The sequence below is a fragment of the Convolutriloba macropyga genome, chromosome 2 (assembly GCF_964194025.1).
Source record: "Convolutriloba macropyga chromosome 2, txConMacr16.3, whole genome shotgun sequence".
Classification (NCBI taxonomy): Eukaryota; Metazoa; Xenacoelomorpha; order Acoela; family Convolutidae; genus Convolutriloba; species Convolutriloba macropyga.
Genome location: NC_134469.1, coordinates 8,508,105 through 8,527,314, shown reverse-complemented (window position 1 = coordinate 8,527,314; position 19,210 = coordinate 8,508,105). Strand labels below are relative to the sequence as shown.

The window sequence follows — 19,210 nt, the reverse complement described above, 5'->3', positions numbered from 1 at the left end:
CAAATTTTTGGGATTATTAAGGAGGTTTAAGCAGATGGGCTCAATACAATCAAATAGCTCAGACAATTTCAGAAAAAATATCTCCAAAGATTGGACATTTACGATTATGGAACGTGTTACAATTTTGGTCTCATTTAGAAGCAATTAGTTCCTTTCCGATCTCGGTTCCTTTGAAAGAAAGAAAATTGCTAAAATTATATTTGAAAATTTAAGCGGATATCCACACAGCAGAAGACATTTTAGGCGTAACTACTTAATCTTTTCACGTTTTCTTCTATCTCAATTTTTTCTGTTTCGAGTTCAACAACTTTGTTACAATTATTTATTATTTAGTAATAAAAGTTTCATCTACAGAGTTTTTTGGCTATTCTTGTCATATGTTTCATTCAATAGTTTAATGTTGTACCACTGTTTTGTTGGAAATTAATTTGACCTATATCAATTAATTATCCTATATAAATTATCCTATAAATTATCCTATATCAACAGAAATTGCTGACAATTTTGCTTCTCATTCAAGATCTTTTTATTTTCCTACTTTGCTAGGATTGCTTTTCTTGGACCTATGAGCTTACTTTCTCAGGGCTAAATATCAATCAATTTAAAAATTTTCAATTATCGTATGGTGGAAAAAACCTCCGGTAAACTTTTATTGCAATTGCAAAAGATAGTTCCAAATCACCAAACTCAAAAACAACCAAACATAACCTATGTTTGAGGCCCTAGTCGAGGTCAAAAGTTTATCCTGTAAGATCTTACAAGATTCTTGCAAAAAAAGTTTATCTTACAAAATTCTTGCAAGAAAATTTATACTGTAAGATTCTTGCAAATACATAAACGACCTTAAAAAAGCTGGAATAACAAACAACTAACAAACCAAAAGGACAATTGTTATACACTGAGTGAATTCACTTGCAAAGCAAGTGAAACGTATGACATTTTTGCGGGTATAACACGATGGCTTTCCTTATGACTTTTTTGCGGGAAATTATGGCTTTCCTTAAATTTTTAACGTTTTTGCGATACAATGGAGGGCTAGAAATAACCGAAAGAAGGTTTTGCTTGAAATAAAATTTTCCGAAACAACAAAGAAGGCAGGTTATCACAAAAAATACTTAGAGGCCACTATCGGGAAAACAGAATTGGAAAAATCAGAAAACCAAGAAAACGGAAATTGAAAAATCAGAAAATCAAGAAAACAATGAAAAAATCCATAAAATATTTAAAAAACGAAGACCTAAAAACCCTTTCACGATGTCTTAGTTTAATATTTTTCTGATGTTTTATTTCCTCGGCTCTCTTTTGTCGATGCCAAAATATGTGTACTTTCATATCTTACAATTTTTTAGATTTTTTCTTTGAGTATAGGTCATAAGAATAGGTGCTGGAGGCAGAAAAAGAATTTTGAAATTAAAAAAGCGTATCTTGAAGATTCTTGAAAGAAAAAGTGTATTTTGTAAGATTCTTGAAAGAAAAAGTGTATCTTGTAAGATTCTTGTAAGAAAAAAGTTTATCTTGTAAGATTTTGGAAAAAATTCTTGTAAGACGATGCATCGTCTTGTAAGATTCTGCCAGAATCTTGTAAGATCTTACAAGATAAACTTTTTTCTCGACTAGGGGGTATAGCTAATCAGTGAACTGCCATACCTGTTCTCCAATTTATACCAAGTTATTGCAAAAGTGGATTAACTGTTTGGCCATTCCCATTATACCCCCACACCCACGCGCGCGCACGCACGCACGCACACACACATACCACTCATCTTAGGGGTCATATAAAGTATACCCCCAATGTTTTGATGTTACCCAATATTTTTATAGAGAAGTAGGTTCCCAAACATAAAGATCTACGATGTCCAATATGAAATGCAAAACAATTACACAATCTATTTATTTATAGTAAATAATCAGCTTAGTACACAAATAGCGTAAATAACATTCAAGGTACTGAAATTCAGGACAACACATAGTAGTCTATTCCACAGTAGTGATTTAACAGTTCAAAACAAAAACATCGGATTTCAGCTTCCAAACGTTATTCACAATGCGGAGACCATTAATTGTGTTCGTGAATTTATTGGTTATCATTACTTGTCATGTTCACAAACACTCTCTCACAGATCATGGAGTGACTCATCAGGAAAATCAGAGGTCTGTTCTTGTGACCTCACTTGATCAAATAATTTGAGATAGATTTTTCAAACAAAAAAATTAGCTTTCTTACAAAAATTTGATAACTCAAGTTTTCCTTGTTAATAAAGCTTTTGTTTCAAAATGTGTTTTTTGTAAGTAAATTGCCAAAATTTAATGTCTTTTCTGCTTTTTTAGCTGCGTTCGTGCGCATTCCAGGTTTACAGCCCAACTTTTGTAAAGAGTTTATAATTCTAGTAAATAAATAAACCCACATTTTTTCGGGGAAAATTGATACATGAGAAAATTGATTCATAATTTTTCGCTCAAGATCTCGTGAATTTTTTTTGGATCGATTTCACGGGTTTCCATGTGATATAAAAGAGTTTTCAAGTGATTTACAAGTGTTTTCAAGTTATTTAAAAGAGTTTTCAAGTGATTTGCTGGAGTGATTTACATTTATTTTATCCTGTAAAAATACACGAATTGTCATGTGGCAAAATATGTCTATGACATTGAACCAGTGAAAAGTCTAAACTTCTAACAAGGATTTTTTCCACTATAATTAAGCTGCTCTTAGTGCTTAAATGAGCTAATGAAAATGGTACAAAAGGGGTTTAAAATATGAATCCGGTTTTAAGTTTTCTCATAAAAGCTTTTTTGACACAGACTACCCATAAATTTTCCAAAGTGTTTGTTCAGTCAAAAATTGTTTTCAAAAATTATGAAAAGAGCAAACTAGACCTATTTTTGTTCAAGAAAAACGTGAAACTTTTTTATACTGTTTTACCATTAAGTTTTGGGAACTCTTCAATTTGAAGCTTTCAAGTGCGGTGGTAACGACAAAAAATGGACGACGAGTTGAAAACGGGCAAGTATGAAAATAAAGCTGAAACAATTGCCGAAATCTTACTTCAGCTTATTTTTCAAACTTTTTGGTGGGAATCTTACAAGAAATCAATTGTAAATGCCAAGATTCAGTAAGTGGTGCTATGTTGCTGAAATATTTGAAAAAAAATAGGATTTCTATGTATGTTAATTGAGGGGAAAAAGGCATAATAATAGAGACCCAAAATTAGCAAGACATCATCAGTATTCTGTAGAACCCTATAGAAAATTATCTGTTTTTAAGTGCGAAGGAATTTTGATTTGTTTTTACAGGATGCAGCGAGAATCATGGTATTTTCTTGCCGGATTGAGAAACAGTTTTTTAAAGGCTTTTTTGGTTGGAATCGGAGTAGGATTTTGAACGATCAGGAGAGAATCTCAAGACTTTTAATCATGGGACCCAGCGAAGTCATAATAGCATAATGACATGTCTCGGCCGAATTCTTTAATTGTTTTTTAACGTTTCAGTTGGTTTTTTGAGCAATTAAAAGTGGAATTGTTTCGCATTTGTCTAGCTTCTAAGTTACGACCATTTAAATGAAAAATAATAATGAGCACTTGATTTGCAAGTATAAATAAAAATCATCTATTCATCCTATTAGCGATTTTGGTATTGGAACCAAGATCATCGTTATTTGTGAGCAAATTCTGTTGACAAACGATTGGTATCTTATTGCAGATTGATCAAAAAATGACTGGGTAAAAGAAATTTACTGGTGAAAAGATTTCTCAAAAATCTTTTTAACTGTATCGAAGATTAAAAGATATCAATTATTTGTTGAAATTTTGAAGAAGTTTGCGACTCCTAAACTATAATGGCGGCAATCTCATGACAAGGGTATCAAAAAAGTAAGAAGTTGAAAAAAATAAAAATAAAAATAAAAATCTCTGAATAATTAAGCAAACTGCAACTGGAAGTAAAACTTTCGAGTTTAATTATTTCATGAAATTTTTAACAGAAACAAAATCTGCGAAACGATTATCGTAACTCAAAGACAAAGATAAATTCAACAAAATTTTTGGTGATTCACATAAAAAAAATTACATTTCAGCTTCAATCTTAAATTAAAACAGGCAGTTGAAATGAGTCACCGTAAAATTGTGCCACAATTTTGAAAGCAATTAAATTGTTTACCATCAATTTGCACAAATAGGTAAAACACACAAATACATTTGAAGTTATCGGTTCGTTATTATTCGGGTTTTGTTTTTTGTACTTATCTATCACTGAAAAGAACAGTGCGTTTGTAGTGTCCGGTTTCTGATACAATTCGTGCCCTGTTTCTGACAAAAAAAGGCGTGCACTTATTAACTTGGTACTGAAACGAATCTTGCACGCACTGACCTAGTTCTGAAACGAACTGCGCAAGTACTAAGCTGGCTCTGAAAAGAACCGTGCATTTATGACCTGTTTCTCAAACGAATCGGTCACTCACTGACCTGATTCTGAAACAAACTTTTTACGTAATGAGCTGGTTCTGAAACGAACTGTTCGCGTACTATCGCCCGCGTACAACAACCAACTTAAAGCAGTATTAGCACGGAAAATGCATTCCGTTTCCCCAAGACTGTATTTGTTTTCTTTGAGCGAAAACTGAGAAACTCCATTACAACATAAACTAAAAACAAAAAATCTTTAAACTTCAGTCAAAATTAAATCACACTATTCCAGGCAGTCGGTATGACGTTGCTGGTTTTTGCGGCCCTTTTAATAAGACTATAACGTGAATTGCTACGTGTTAAGATTGAAAGTTATCGTCATACTCAAAAATTGCGTCGGAAAAATTTTTAATTTTAATTTTGAAATACACAAATTTTTCCAGATTTTTCCGATGAACACTATGCGAAACAAAAACCCAGAGATGCTCAGTCTATTTTCAAAAAAATCTCCATGAGACACTCAATATAAAGGGTCAAAACCATACAATTTCGGGTCGACAACACGCAATTGGAATGCAATTTTTCAGTACTGATATGCTAAGAGCCTAGGGTCCGACAGTACCCTGTCCAATTTCAAAACGGTATCAAAAAGCACGCTTCACTACAAGACTTAAGTTGTTCACGAAAAGCATATTGTGTTGATCATGAAAACGTCTGGACGGTGCCGATTTTTAAAAACATTTGTCAGTAGTTTTGTTTTTCTAGAAACAAAAAGTAGAACCAAGACTTGACAAGGTTACGCTGGACTAGCTATTTCTTGAAGGCTAATTTTAGATTTGAAAAAATCAGATTTGCGGTTGTTAATTCCATCTGATTTTTTTTCAAACAGATTATTATAGCTAATGAAAATTTTTTTCTGTTATAAGATATTCAATGTTGTTCTACTCATTAAGTTGGATTGATCAATTTTTAAAAGGATTCTGAAATGATTTAAAAAGCTAAAACGTTAGCTAAAAATGTGAACAAATTCGCTCGCTTTGTGTTAAAGAAACGTCGAAAAAAATTCATTCAAAAAGGCTATTAAACTTGAATCTAACTAAGGAGATAAGCAATATAACATCTCTTAGTTAACTACCCTTAATCCCTTAAGTGATTTTAATAGACAAAAAAATCAACTTTTACCGATCCAAACAACTTCTGATCTTCCAGATATCCGCCAGTTCTGTCGTTAATAACAAACGGGATCACAGCACTTCACTCGAGACCCTTCTATGTGCGCCTTTTTTATTTGCCCCAAAATGAGTTCTTCTGTGGGGGTGCTATCATTGACAGACTGTGGGTTGTAACTGCAGCACACTGTCTGGAACCATTTGAGAGGAATCAAAGTGTCCCTAACTGGAAAAACGGTTAGTGATAAAGAGTCAATAAAGCTAGATTGCAAAGAAATGTGCACCTTTTTTGAAATGAATGCTTGTCATCCGGCCCAAAAATAGATTTACTGCTACACCACTGCAAGTACAGTCTGGATCATTTAGCCGTGCACTGTTGATGATTTTTACCCAAAGAAACTGTTTCCTTTCCTCAACCAGAGCAAAAATTTTGGTTTCATGACCACGTGCGAATAAGCAAACGCATTTTTCGGCACAATAAGGGATTAAATCTGTTGATACTTTGCAGTTGAAACATTTACGTGATGGAATTGATCCACTATATTGGCTGGGCTCATGTTTGAAATTATCTGAGCAAAATCTTTGCAATTGATTAGAGTTTCAGTTATAATATAATGGCTGGACCTTTGTTCGAAACTGTTTCGTATAAATTTAGTTTTCGATATGCCTCGACTTCGCAAAAGGAGTAACATCCGATTTTTTCGTCATGCGGTAGCCCTAGCAGTGGCACCCTCTGCTCTTTTCGAAAAATTGAATCAGTGTTGTTCAACAAAATATAATAAGTTCCGAAATCCGATAGGAAATAAAAAGTTGCGAGCAAAATGATTAGATGGGAACTAGTTTAACGGTAACATGCTTCAAAGAACAGTTGGTTCGTAAAAATGAGCAAACGGAAAACGCAAAATTTTATTTCGTTAAAATACTAAAGGACTAATAGAGCAATCCGTGTACAAGGGACCGTAAAAACAAGCCAATCGTCGCTCAGCAATAGTTGCTTTCAACTAAATACAATGACCTTCTCAATTTTTTGAATTGAGTTTTGTCAAGGACACTGTGACTTCTCGTTAACAAAGCCCGGCATTCTCACAACAATTATTGTCAAAACCTGACGGAAGTAGTCGACTTCTCAAAAACCTTTTATAGCAACAAACAAGCGAAACAAAACGAATCAAATTTAATTTTACTTTAATAATACACAATCAAAATAGTCCTAAGCATCCCCCCAATCCCAACAACATTCATTAACATTTTTGGCACCCAACAAAACAGCTTCGAAACCACACCTAAAGCTAAGTATTGTTTTCAAAAAAAACATACATTCTCCAATGAGCTAAGCCGATGTGCACCATGATTTTTTTCAATGTTTCAGAATATCCAAATATCAGAAATTAGACTTGTTCAAAAACAATCATACTATGGTGGGGTAACTACACAAAAAGACACAAAAGACAAAGATAAAAATTGCAACATTCAGAATTTTATCGATATTTAATTTCGCTCATTGGTTTTCGGTTCTTCTGGGGTTTTACCCACCCCGAGGACCCCCTTCTGGTTGGTCGCTTCCCCAACCCCCCACTTGCTTTTCGGTTCTTCTGGGGTTTTACCCACCCCGAGGACCCCCTTCTGGTTGGTCGCTTCCCCAACCCCCCACTTGCTTTACGGTTCTTCTGGGGTTTTACCCACCCCGAGGACCCCCTTCTGGTTGGTCGCTTCCCCAACCCCCCACTTGCTTTTCGGTTCTTCTGGGGTTTTACCCACCCCGAGGACCCCCTTCTGTTTGGTTGTTTCCCCAAACCCCCCACTTGCTTTTCGGTTCTTCTGGGGTTTTACCCACCCCGAGGACCCCCTTCTGGTTGGTCGCTTCCCCAATCCCCCACTTGGTTTTCGGTTCTTCTGAGGTTTTACCCACCCCGAGGACCCCTTCTGGTTGGTCGCTTCCCCAACCCCCCACTTGCTCTTCGGTTCTTCTGGGGCTTTACCCACCCCGAGGACCCCCTTCTGGTTGGTCGTTTCCCCAACCCCCCCCCCCCACTTGCTTTTCGGTTCTTCTGGGGTTTTACCCACCCCGAGGACCCCCTTCTGGTTGGTCGCTTCCCCAACCCCCCACTTGCTTTACGGTTCTTCTGGAGTTTTACCCACCCCGAGGACCCCCTTCTGGTTGGTCGCTTCCCCAACCCCCCACTTGGTTTTCGGTTCTTCTGGGGTTTTACCCACCCCGAGGACCCCCTTTTGGTTGGTCGTTTCCCCAACCCCGCAATTGCTTTTCGGTTCTTTCGGGGTTTTACCCGCCCCTTACACATCCTTCTGGTTGGTCGTCTCCCCAACCCCTCGCCTTCTTTCCGGTCTTTTTGGGGGTTTTACCCGCCCCAAGGACCCCTTCTGGTCGGCCGTATTGATAAATTCCGACTTTCGGTAAGTATTGGTAGATTCCGGTTTTTGGTAGGTATTGGTAGGCTTCGGTATTTGGTAGGTATTGGTTTTGGTAGGTATTGGTAATTTCCGGCCTTTGGTAGGTATTGGTAGGCTCCGGTATTTGGTAGGTATTTGTTTTAGTAGGTATTGGTAGTTTACGGCTTTTGGTAGGTATAGGTAGGCTCAGGTATTTGGTAGGTATTGGTTTTAGTAGGTACTGGTAGGTTACGGTTTTTGGTAGGTATTGGTAGGCTCCGGTATTTGGTAGGTATTGTTTTGGTAGGTATTAATAGGTTCCGGTTTTCGGTAGGTATTGGTATTTGGTAGGTATTGGTTGGTTATAACACTCGTAGGGCATTGATATCGATAGATTTCAGTAGGTTCTGGCGGTAAAAACTACTACTGTTACCACCAAACATTCCTGATTTTATTCGGTTTGTCTGAACTACTCTGAGTTCTCATTAATGGTTGAGACGCGGTCAACCTCAAACAATACAGTGCCCAAAATGAGTACCAGTTCATCCGATTCCCCAAATGGAGCAATGTTAACTCAACAATCCATTGGTACCTCAACAGCAACCAAGTCAAATGAACAGAAGCGTCTGGAAACCTCTAAACTTATGATCGAAAATGACATCAAACTACATACTGACTACCTGATTGCTGCTATAGAGTCCTCAGAAGATATCGAAACTTTAGAGGAAACAGTTAATGAAATAAGGGAAATGCAACAGAAGCTTGAACCAGTTGTAATTGACATAATCAGTGGATTGGAGCCTGATGAACAAGATATTATGTCCAGAGAACACAGTCGTTTGAAGATAGAAATAAAACAGACTCTGACACTATTCCGAAAACACGTTAAAGAGACAAAGAGGCCTCTCCAGCAAACCTCATCTGGTGGATTATCCTTGAACTCCAATGAGAACATAGAAACACATGACAACACCTTGTCACATTTACAACAACGCCGGACTCATTTTGTCTTTGACGACACTCTTTCGACTGATCACACCACTCAAAGCAATACGTCAGCGCCCGCTGCGAATTCGCGTTTTGTCAGTTATGGTTATACTGCACCCGGTGGTACAACTCTACCTGTCAACAACACCTCATACACCTCAAATTGTAAGATGTCAGCTGCACCCTGCAGTGCATCTCAGCAATCGTTCTCAACTTTTCCTTGCGGACTTCCCTCAACTGATAGCAACTCACTTGGACAAAATAACTCTTTTCCATTAACACAGCCAAGCTTCAGTAATTTTCCTAACACATCAGTTACGCAGATGCCATTTGCTCCTATACACAGTGCCTCAATGTCTACTTGCTTTCAAAAATCCGTACCCAAGTTACATGCGGACCATTTTGATGGTGATCCAATAAGCTGGATGAAATGGTACAGCATTTTTCAAGCTACTATTGACAGAGCACCAATGACATCTTCTGAAAAAATGATTCACCTACAATCACTATTAACAGGTGAGGCGAAATCCCTCGTTGACGGCTATGGTTGCAACGGTGACTTATACGCTTCAGCACTTCATCGCCTTCAAGAACACTTTGGGAATCCAAAGCGAATTGTAAACGCTTTCCTTGAGAAACTGAATAGATTCAAATCACCCAGTTTATCCCATCCAGAGAGCTACACACACTTCTCTTCCTTTCTTTTGACAATGGTGGATACCTTTCAGCAATTAGGATTCGTTCACGATCTTCATTCAACTACCAACCTAAAGGTGGCGCTAGCAAAATTGCCCAATCCCGTACGTCTTGAGTGGAACAAATTTGTGTTAGAAAAGGACTTCCAGCAACCATCTCTACAGATACTTTCTGACTGGCTTCTGAACTACTCCAAAGCGTGTCGAGATTTAAACTCTAGCCTCCAAACTTTTCAATCAAGCCACGCAAATTTGTCCTGGAAAATTTCTCCGAGTGTACAAAACTACACATCAGCTACAAATGGATGGAAAACTAATCAATATAAACAGTCAAATAGCAGTTCTAGCAGGAACTTGACAGTTGAAGGCAGGCAACCCCCTGTGATACTTTGCCCAAGCAATGAAAGTTGCCAGTTTCTATACAAATGTACCCACTTCCAAGCTCTCCCAGCAAGCATTCGCAGAGAGCACATAAGAAAACTTAGATTATGTTTCAACTGTTTTGGAAACCATCACGTAGAAAAGTGCACTTCCAAAAACGTTTGCCGTAGCCACAATTGCGGTATGAAACACCACACTCTATTGCACGATAGTTTCGCTATTAAGTCAGGTTCAAAAAAGTCTAATGTGAAAACTTTAAATTTACAAGGAACAGGACAGGTAGCCGTTGTTCCTGTACAACTCAAAAATGGTGATGAAGTTTTGGATACTTATACTTATTTGGACAATGGTAGCTGCCAAAGCTTGTTGCTGAGGTCAACTGCAACAAATCTGAATTTAAACATGAATACTATTGGAAAAATGCCAATCAGTGGCTATCATATGACAAAAGAAATTGATTGTGCACCTGTAAAACTTCAAATTAGACCCTTACAAGGGGAACAGCCATTCGAACAAATAGACGTCGTCGCCGTTCCGGATCTCAATATGTCACCCGTTGATACAAAGAAACTGAATCGCCTCTGTGATTCCTTTGAACACCTGAACCATATATGTTTCCCAGACATAGGGGACAATAATGTTTCCATCATTCTCGGAATTGACAATCTAGATCTGATACACTACAAACAAATAGTTAAAGGACCCAAGAACGCACCATGGGGAGTTGAAACCCAACTTGTTTGGACATGCGCTGGAAAAACTGACTTAATCCCAGATGATTGCAATCCAGTTCAATTCACTCAGCTAAACAGCCATCCTAATATGGACAACAGTATGTTCAAGTTGGTCTCCGATTGGATGAAAATTGAAAACTTAGGCATAGCATCATCCAAGAAAGCAATGTCTAAAAATGACAAAAGAGCCCTTGATATTTTAGAAAATACCACTAAACTCGTCAATGGTCATTATGAAGTTGGACTTCTCTGGAAAGAGAACGCCAATCTCCCAAATAACAGATGGCTTGCGGAGAAACAACTTCATCAGCTCAACAATAAACTTTCAAATAATCTAGAATTAAAGCAAAAATACGAGGAAACGCTTGAGAAAGACTTGCAGAACGGCTATGTCACAAAAATTAATCAAATTAAAGAACAACCAGATGAAAAGACTTCGTTCCTTCCTCATCATCCCGTGACCAATGAGAACAAACCTGGAAAAGTACGCCGTGTCGCTAATGCATCAAGTGCGTTTCAAGGTCAGTCCTTAAATTCTAATCTTCTGAAAGGTCCAGACTTGCTGAGCAATCTTACCGGTGTAATTTTGAGATTCCGGGAGAACAAATTAGCGCTTTCCGCTGATATTGAACAAATGTTCATGCAAGTTAAGGTAGCTCCCGAAGACAGAAAATTCCTACGCTTCCTTTGGAACAATGATGGTCGTATTGAAACTTACGATTACACCAGTCACATTTTTGGAGCCACTGACTCACCATGCATTGCCTCATGTGCTTTGCGAAAAACGGCTCGTGACAACGACGAACAGTTTCCAGATGCTCTCAAATATGTAGAACGCAACATTTACATGGATGATCTCTATGTTTCCACAAATTCACTCGAAGATGCTGAAAAAATACTGCAAGGAATGAGAAAAGTTCTTTCTAAGGGAGGTTTCAACCTAACCAAATGGAATTCAAGCAGTCCTGAATTTCTAAATTCAATGGAACCTAAAATAAGGTTACATCCAGACAACGCTCTCCCTCAGTACCAAAAGGTACTTGGATTACCATGGAACGCAGCATTAGATTGCTATGTCATTGAAAGTAAACTACTTCAAAAAATCCAGATTTCAAGCAACATAACTCAAAGAGTATTACTCAAGTTGGTGGCGTCGTTGTTTGATCCCCTTGGGTTCATAGCGCCCCTGACAATTCGTCTACGAAAAGTTTTACAATCCGCCTGGAACCATGGTCCAAAATGGGACAAACCCCTTTTACTCGATAACATCCAGGATTTCAGTAGTTTAAGGGAAGAAATTCCGGCATTTAAGGACATCGAAATTCCTAGGAATTATTTCCTAGATAAAACTATTAGCTCAATTGAGCTTCATACTTTTACTGACGCTTCGGAATACGCTCTATCTGCCGTCTCGTACATGCGAATTGAGTACTCGGATCGATCGATCTCCGTTAAATTTGTTATGGGCAAGGCTCGTGTAGCCCCAATGAAAAGGATGACTATCCCCAATCTGGAATTGCAAGCCGCTGTATATGGAGCCCAACTAGCCCAGTTTATAAAAGAAGAACAAGATATAGAGTTTTCAGATTGTGTTTTTTGGTCTGACAGCACTACAGTCCTGTACTGGCTGAGAACACCTGAAATGCGCCATAGAAAATTTGTTGCAAACCGAATAGCCAAAATTCTAGATGTCTCCTCCGCTTTCGATTGGAAGTACGTTTCATCCAAAGCTAACCCTGCAGATGACGGAACTCGAGGATATAGCGTTGAGCAAATGACATCAAAATCTCGATGGATTTCAGGACCGTCATTTTTGAGTCAAAAAAGATCTGAGTGGCCAAAACAGGAAATTTTGCAAGCTCAACAAGTAAAGGTTGTTTCGTTTTCTTCAGTAAACTCAACTGTATCAAACATTGTCGACGCGACAAGATTTAGCAGTTGGAACAAAATTATAGGTGTGATAGCAGTCTTTATTCTTTTTGCGGACAAATGTAGGAAACGCAACGCAGAAATGAAGTTAGCACATTACATTAGAGCTTATCTGCACGTTATGCACAATATTCAAAAACAAGATTTTCAATCAGAATACATGTTGTTGAAAAAAAGACTTGAGGTCTCTGGTACTAGCAGATTGAAAGCACTATCGCCTTTCCTAGACGAGAATAACCTAATAAGAGCACGTGGTCGCTTGACAAAAGCAAGTCTTTTGATGACCGCTCGTCATCCCATAATACTTGACGGTAACAATGCTGCAGTTAAACTGCTGATACAACACACACACGAAATTAATTGTCATTGTGGTCCCGAGCAGACTAGAAACACTCTCATGGAATACTATTGGATACTTCGCTGTAGAGCAGTTGTTAAACAGACTATACGCCACTGTTTGCCATGTCGTAAAATGCTGCAAGATGTTAGCACCCCCCAAATGGCTGATTTACCCGAGGAAAGATTACCCAAGAAAAATTAGTTTGTCTTTGAAACAACTGGTCTCGATTTCATAGGACCCTTTCCTGTTAAAAACAATGGCAGGCTATCTAGCCGATATATTTTGCTCTTCACCTGTCTTGTTGTTAGAGCAGTACATCTTGAAGTTTCGAATGACCTCACAACAGACTCTACAATCAACTGCATCAGGCGTTTTGTTAGCCGCAGAGGAAAACCCAACAAATTCGTCTCAGATTGTGGCAAGTCTTTTGTTGGTTCAAACAACGCTCTGCAATCTAGCATCGCAGAACTGAAAGAATCAAAATTATTAGCAGCTAAGCTACATCTAATGAATGTGGAGATAGACTGGAAATTTAATCCCCCAGCTGCCCCCCATTTCGGTGGAATTTGGGAGAGATTGGTACAAATTTTTAAACTATCACTTTACAAGGTCATTGGTTCGAGAACTTTAACTGACGAAATTCTCAATACAGTTTCTTTCGAAATAGAGGCAAGCATGAACTCCAGGCCTCTCACAAATGTTCCATATGATATAAACGACCCCTTACCACTGACACCAAATCATTTTCTCCTAGGTCGTTCATCCGTTAACTTGTCTCCTTGCGTCTTCATTGGTAAAGAGAAGAATATTTCAAAAAGTTGGCGTTCATCACAACAAATTGCAACTCACTTTTGGAATCGTTTCCTACGGGAGTATTTACCAACTCAACAAGTACGTTGTAAATGGCATAAGATGTCGAAAAATTTACAAGTTGACGACTTGGTATGGATTCTAGAAGATTTCACCCCTCGTGGCCTCTGGCCTTTGGCTAGAGTTATTCAAGTTTTCCCTGGCACGGATGGGACTGTCCGATCAGTTAAGTTGAAGACGTCTTTCGGAGAACGCATTAGACCCGTTGTGAAACTGAGCAAAGTTTTCGCAGAATGAAACCCAAATTTCGGCATAAACAAACAGTCTCTTTAAAGATAGGAAATCTAGGGACAACAGTTTGCCCTTCTAAAGAAAAGGTGGCTACTCAAACTTTCATGGCTTCTGATCAACACGTTACACCCTCTTACGTTCTGGATTCTCATTTACAAGCCAGCAGATCGATTCATCACATATTTATGTTCCATTGATCATCCTTTATCACCAGCCCATTTCAACTTATTATTGGTTTTATTTTCTCGCAGGTCTAAGACCCACCCCTCTTACTTTCTTTTGACAATGGAGGTATTTTTGGTTAGTATTTCCGATTATTGATTTCGTTGGCTCGTTTTTACGAACCGCCAGCTTTAATTTGTACCCTTATATTTCATTACAGTCAATTTTATCTTACTTCTTGTTTCAACTTTACGGATGATTCAACACGCTGCAATCCGACAGTTTTATTCTTTCTTTGCAATCCTGCAAATGGGGCCGGCGATGTCAAGGACACTGTGACTTCTCGTTAACGAAGCCCGGCATTCTCACAACAATTATTGTCAAAACCTGACGGAAGTAGTCGACTTCTCAAAAACCTTTTATAACAACAAACAAGCGAAACAAAACGAATCAAATTTAATTTTACTTTAATAATACACAATCAAAATAGTCCTAAGCATCCCCCCAATCCCAACAACATTCATTAACAAGTTTATTTTTGCTATGCGTACATCATGATTGAAGCGTGTGTCATGAATATGTTAACATTTTTGTTGAAGTTTCATTTCAAATAATTTTGTATTTAGCATCTGGCATATCAGATGTTCATCCTCAGGTAGAAGGTCTTATCAGCGGCAATTAACTTTAAACACGTAAATAGGACTGATACAGAAAATAGCGTTCAGCCATAGAAAGTAACAGCGTTAAATCATTATTTCAAACCAAAAACGGTTAATGGACACGATGGAAGAAAAACAATGTTATACATTTATAAAATTTTGAGTCCGGCTAATGTCTTTTGCGAAAAAAAATTGAGTCGAGCTAAAGTCCAGCCCAAATTTTGGGTCAAGCCAAAGTGTTTTGTAAAATTTGGGGTCCTGCTAAAGTCTTTTGCGAAAAATTTGGGTCGAGCAAAAGTCCAGAATGTCTTAAAGTCCCGCTAAAATCATTTCATAGCTCAAATGGTCGTCCATTTTGGTCAAGCATTGTCGTTTCATAAGTCTGTACCTAGACTTGGGGCCTATTTTTGGGTATGGTCGGTCTGCAGCCCCACTTTCCGCGACCCTAGTAAGCTAATTCTTGTCTTTGATGGCGGACCTTATCATGGGTAAGCACGAGGCCCGTATCATTTTCCAGACCTTGAAAGGTGTCAAAACTTAGTCTAGACTGCATTTACAACCTCTGGCTCCCCCGATATGTTCTGGTTCCCTCCATTCTAAAGTGTGGTATTGAAGAATGCATGGCTATGAGTATGCGCCCAATCTCTACTTAGCTTGCGGACTGTGGTAGCATGCTAACAGAGCACAGAAGCGAGTCGATAAATCCACGAGGGTGGACTAAAACCCGAGTAGACAGTTTCAAGATGGTGACGAGTCAGAAATAAACTGATCAACGAGGCTCGCGATGTCCACCGTCAGCATTTTAGATCGAGCTAAAGTCCAGCATCATATTTGAGTCAAGCTTAGGTCCAGCATCAAAAAATTGGGTCGAACCAAAGTCTAATTGAACAATTAGGTCCAGCTAAAGTCTTTTCATGGGCTGTTTGAGTCTAGCGTGGTCTTTTCATAAGTCGAGGTCTGAACCTGGGCGCACTCCATCACAAATGATCAAAAGTTGCTTCAAAAAAATTTCAATGCAAGAAGTTTTTTTCCATCTATCGTTCATTAAAACAGTTGGTTCTCTCTTGAGTCGCGTAAATCGGGGTACAGACCTAACAGAACACGAACAACTTTTGATAGCGCAAATAGTTTGAAATACTAGTTTCTGGAGAGCACACTAAAGCCGAATTAACCGTTTTTATTGTAATTTTTTTGCACTGGTACAATTTTTTCAAAGTCGTAAAGTTATCGTTTTTTTGGGTTTTTGTCTAATTTTATACGATGTTTACTGGGACATAATTTCCTATGATTGAAAAGGAAGTTGCATATACAATGCCTCAAAAGAATCAAAAACAGTTTTTGTATTCGCTTCACTAAAGCATACGGACTATTTTCCGACGTTTAAAATTCAGTTTTTGGAATGAGAAAGTTTGCTCGCGTGACTAATGAAAACGAGGGCCACTTTGCCCCTTTTTCACACTTTTTTTAATTATCAACATTATACTGTTTCAGCTAGTATATTGACGAGTGAGCTAGCTGTTCAGGTGGGAGCCTTCACTCTATACACGTCACCGAGCTTTAATGCAATAAAAAGGAGACACAGAGTCGCAACTTGGTACTTTGTCCCAGGGTAAGGACGCCAGTGAGTGGGTCTTTCCCATTATAGCCTCACAATAACTGAATTGATTATATCATAAGGCGCGGGGCTATTACTTTATCGGAGGTTATAATGATAAAAAAAAACACCTGAGATTTTTGATGTTTTCGACAGTTTTCATTGTCGACGCTAATAATGTTTGTGAGGCCAATATTGGAAAACGCTTTTGCACAGACTGCCTCTATATATAATTTATTTTAAAAAAATATGCCAGGTTAGAGTTAGGTTTAATAAGCGTGTGTAGTGGAGTATTGGCAAAACTAGCGATATTTTTAAACTATTGCGGACGGGGAAAAAACCAATGTGGAGTAGGAAACATTCCATATAATAAGCTATGTGCGACGCGTGATTACAAAATATGTTTTTCTGGTTTGGACTCCCAATATGATCCATACTCCTTCCAGCTTAATAGTATATATGGTGTTTACTGAAAAAAATGAGAGTTTGCTGCAATTAACGTAGTCTGAACTTAATTGTGGTTTGATCTGTTTTAAATGACGAGACTATGTTGTTACGCATAAACTGAAATATATTCAGTTCAATAATTTTTTTAAAACAAAATTCCTGTTTCGTTTCTGCCACAGATACAGATTTGATAAGAACTTTCGCAATTGCAACTGTTATTTTTGCAAGTATCAATTTATTTAATTTGGAGCTGTAATGACTTTAAAAGTAGCGCATCACCATTGCTAAGAGACTCGAGGACTTTATGAGAGAAATGATTGGTTTTCAGAGTCGAAAACGTCATAATAGGATTTTCCGGGTGAAATTAGAAACCTAGAAAAAAAATGCAAACACGCAAGGCGCTTGGTAGAGTTGATCATTTTTTTGTGTTATCTCTAAACGATTCAATTATAATCAATTGTCGGCAGCTGAGTTTTTGAATTTTGCAGCTTTTTTTGTCTTTGACTGAAACACATAAGACACTTACGGAACTTTCGTAATTTTTGACGTTAAAACTCACAACTTTGCAAAACTAAGTCTACAGAAGAAGTTTGGACAACTGAGGTAGGCAATTTTATTTGTGCCAGAGTGAATCTTCAAGCAGCTTATCAAAGAGCATAATGACAGATTTTCGAGTCTCGGCAAATACTTTTTTAGGATACTTTTGGCCAAATTACTGTTTTTTTAGAGAGAAAAACTAATTTACCAAAACCTCACATTTACCTCATTCGAAGAGATCTCGCAAATTAAACTCCAAACAAAAATCATCTTTTTGTTAAGCTGTTTTTTGTTAAGTAGCGAATGCTGTTTTTTTGTTGAGCTGATTTATTGCTAAGTTACCAAAAATTAACATTATGTAGCTACGCTTTTGCTATAAATTCGAATTAATGCAAATGATAACTTCAATGTCAATGAGTTGAAATCAAAACTGATAAAGATGCAATTCTGGCAACCTTTGAGGCAAAAAAAGCCCACGCTTGCACAAAAACAACAGTTTCCTGCACACAAGCGTAACGATTTTTTGCAAAAACTTCTGTTTCTCGAAATTGTGCATGACCAGAAATCAACTAAGCAGAAATTCAGTTTTTGAAATCCTTAAGCTGCAATGCCTATTTCTTAAGTCAATTTTTAAATATCACTGAATAAATCTACACTAGTACTTGCATGTTATCTTTTTAATAGTTATAGAAACAACACTAGGAAAGTTTGCCTGGTAAATTCTGGAGTTGAAGAAATTGTGTACCAAATGAGAAAACTTCTTTTGTTCTTGTGGTGGTGTGAGCATTCAAAGTTGAAAAAATTGATATTAAAGACCAAAATTTCACTTAATTATTTTTGTTTTCATAATCAATTTCGGAATTTTTTTGCTTATTAGCAAACTCTAAAAAACTTTTATCCAGTAACTAGGTTTTGAAAAACAGGTCTTTGATTCTACGCCAAATGTTGAAGCTACAAATTGAAAGCTCTCTAAATAAAAGCATGAAAAGTTTTGGTAAAGCAAAAAACTAAGAAATGCAAAAATTTACAATAATTTGTATTTCTAAAATTTGCAATTCTTCAAAGCAAAGAATGAATTCTATGCTACAGTGATTTTGACGAACTTCATTTCCAGAAGGTTTGATCTATTATGATGCCACCAAGAAGTGAAGGTTTTTCTTATGAGTTGTCTCTTGCAGTACAAAATACTCGTTCATTACTCGACATATTTCTGTATACTCAAATTATCTCGGTGAAACATTGGAATCATACCTAAAAACAAACAATTTTTGAATCAATGTTTCACATTCTTATCTCCTGCAAACCAGTTTTTCAAAATATTGAAATGAATTTTGAAACATTTTCTCTCAAACATTATTTTTTTAAATTTTGTCAAATTTAGTTTACTATAGTTTCAAATATTTCTTAGGACCCATGCCACCCAAATTTGCCTATTTACTCATTTTGTGCTGGTTAGTTTGTGCTGCCTAGAAAACTTTAAGGAAAATTTTAATTCTTTTATAAGTTGAACGTGCATACTTTTTTCTATCTTTAAATTTTGTTAAAACTTCTAAAAGGAGTAAAGTAATAACAAGAGTAAAGTAAAGAAACGTATAATATATGTTTATATATATATATATATATATATATATATATATATATATATATATACATATACATATATATACATATGTATATATATTTTTATAT

General features: G+C 37.2%; 1 protein-coding gene across 1 annotated transcript; it reads left to right on the top strand.

Moving 5' to 3' along the window:
- The first annotated feature begins 1,943 nt into the window (after positions 1 to 1,943).
- LOC142335105 (chymotrypsin-like elastase family member 2A) lies at positions 1,944 to 16,561 on the top strand. The gene is made up of 3 exons (XM_075383459.1): positions 1,944 to 2,151; positions 5,608 to 5,804; positions 16,435 to 16,561. The coding sequence occupies exons 1-3, from the start codon at positions 2,045 to 2,047 to the stop codon at positions 16,554 to 16,556; spliced, it is 426 nt and encodes a 141-aa protein (XP_075239574.1). The 5' UTR covers positions 1,944 to 2,044; the 3' UTR covers positions 16,557 to 16,561.
- Positions 16,562 to 19,210: the final 2,649 nt, after the last annotated feature.

Excerpts from the sequence above, each read along its gene's own strand:
- LOC142335105 (XM_075383459.1), top strand. The coding sequence starts at position 2,045 with ATGCGGAGACCATTAATTGTGTTCGTGAATTTATTGGTTATCATTACT. Across the intron at positions 2,152-5,607 it reads ACTCATCAGGAAAATCAGAG|ATATCCGCCAGTTCTGTCGT; the intron begins GTCTGTTCTTGT and ends CTGATCTTCCAG. Across the intron at positions 5,805-16,434 it reads TGTCCCTAACTGGAAAAACG|CTAGTATATTGACGAGTGAG; the intron begins GTTAGTGATAAA and ends ATACTGTTTCAG.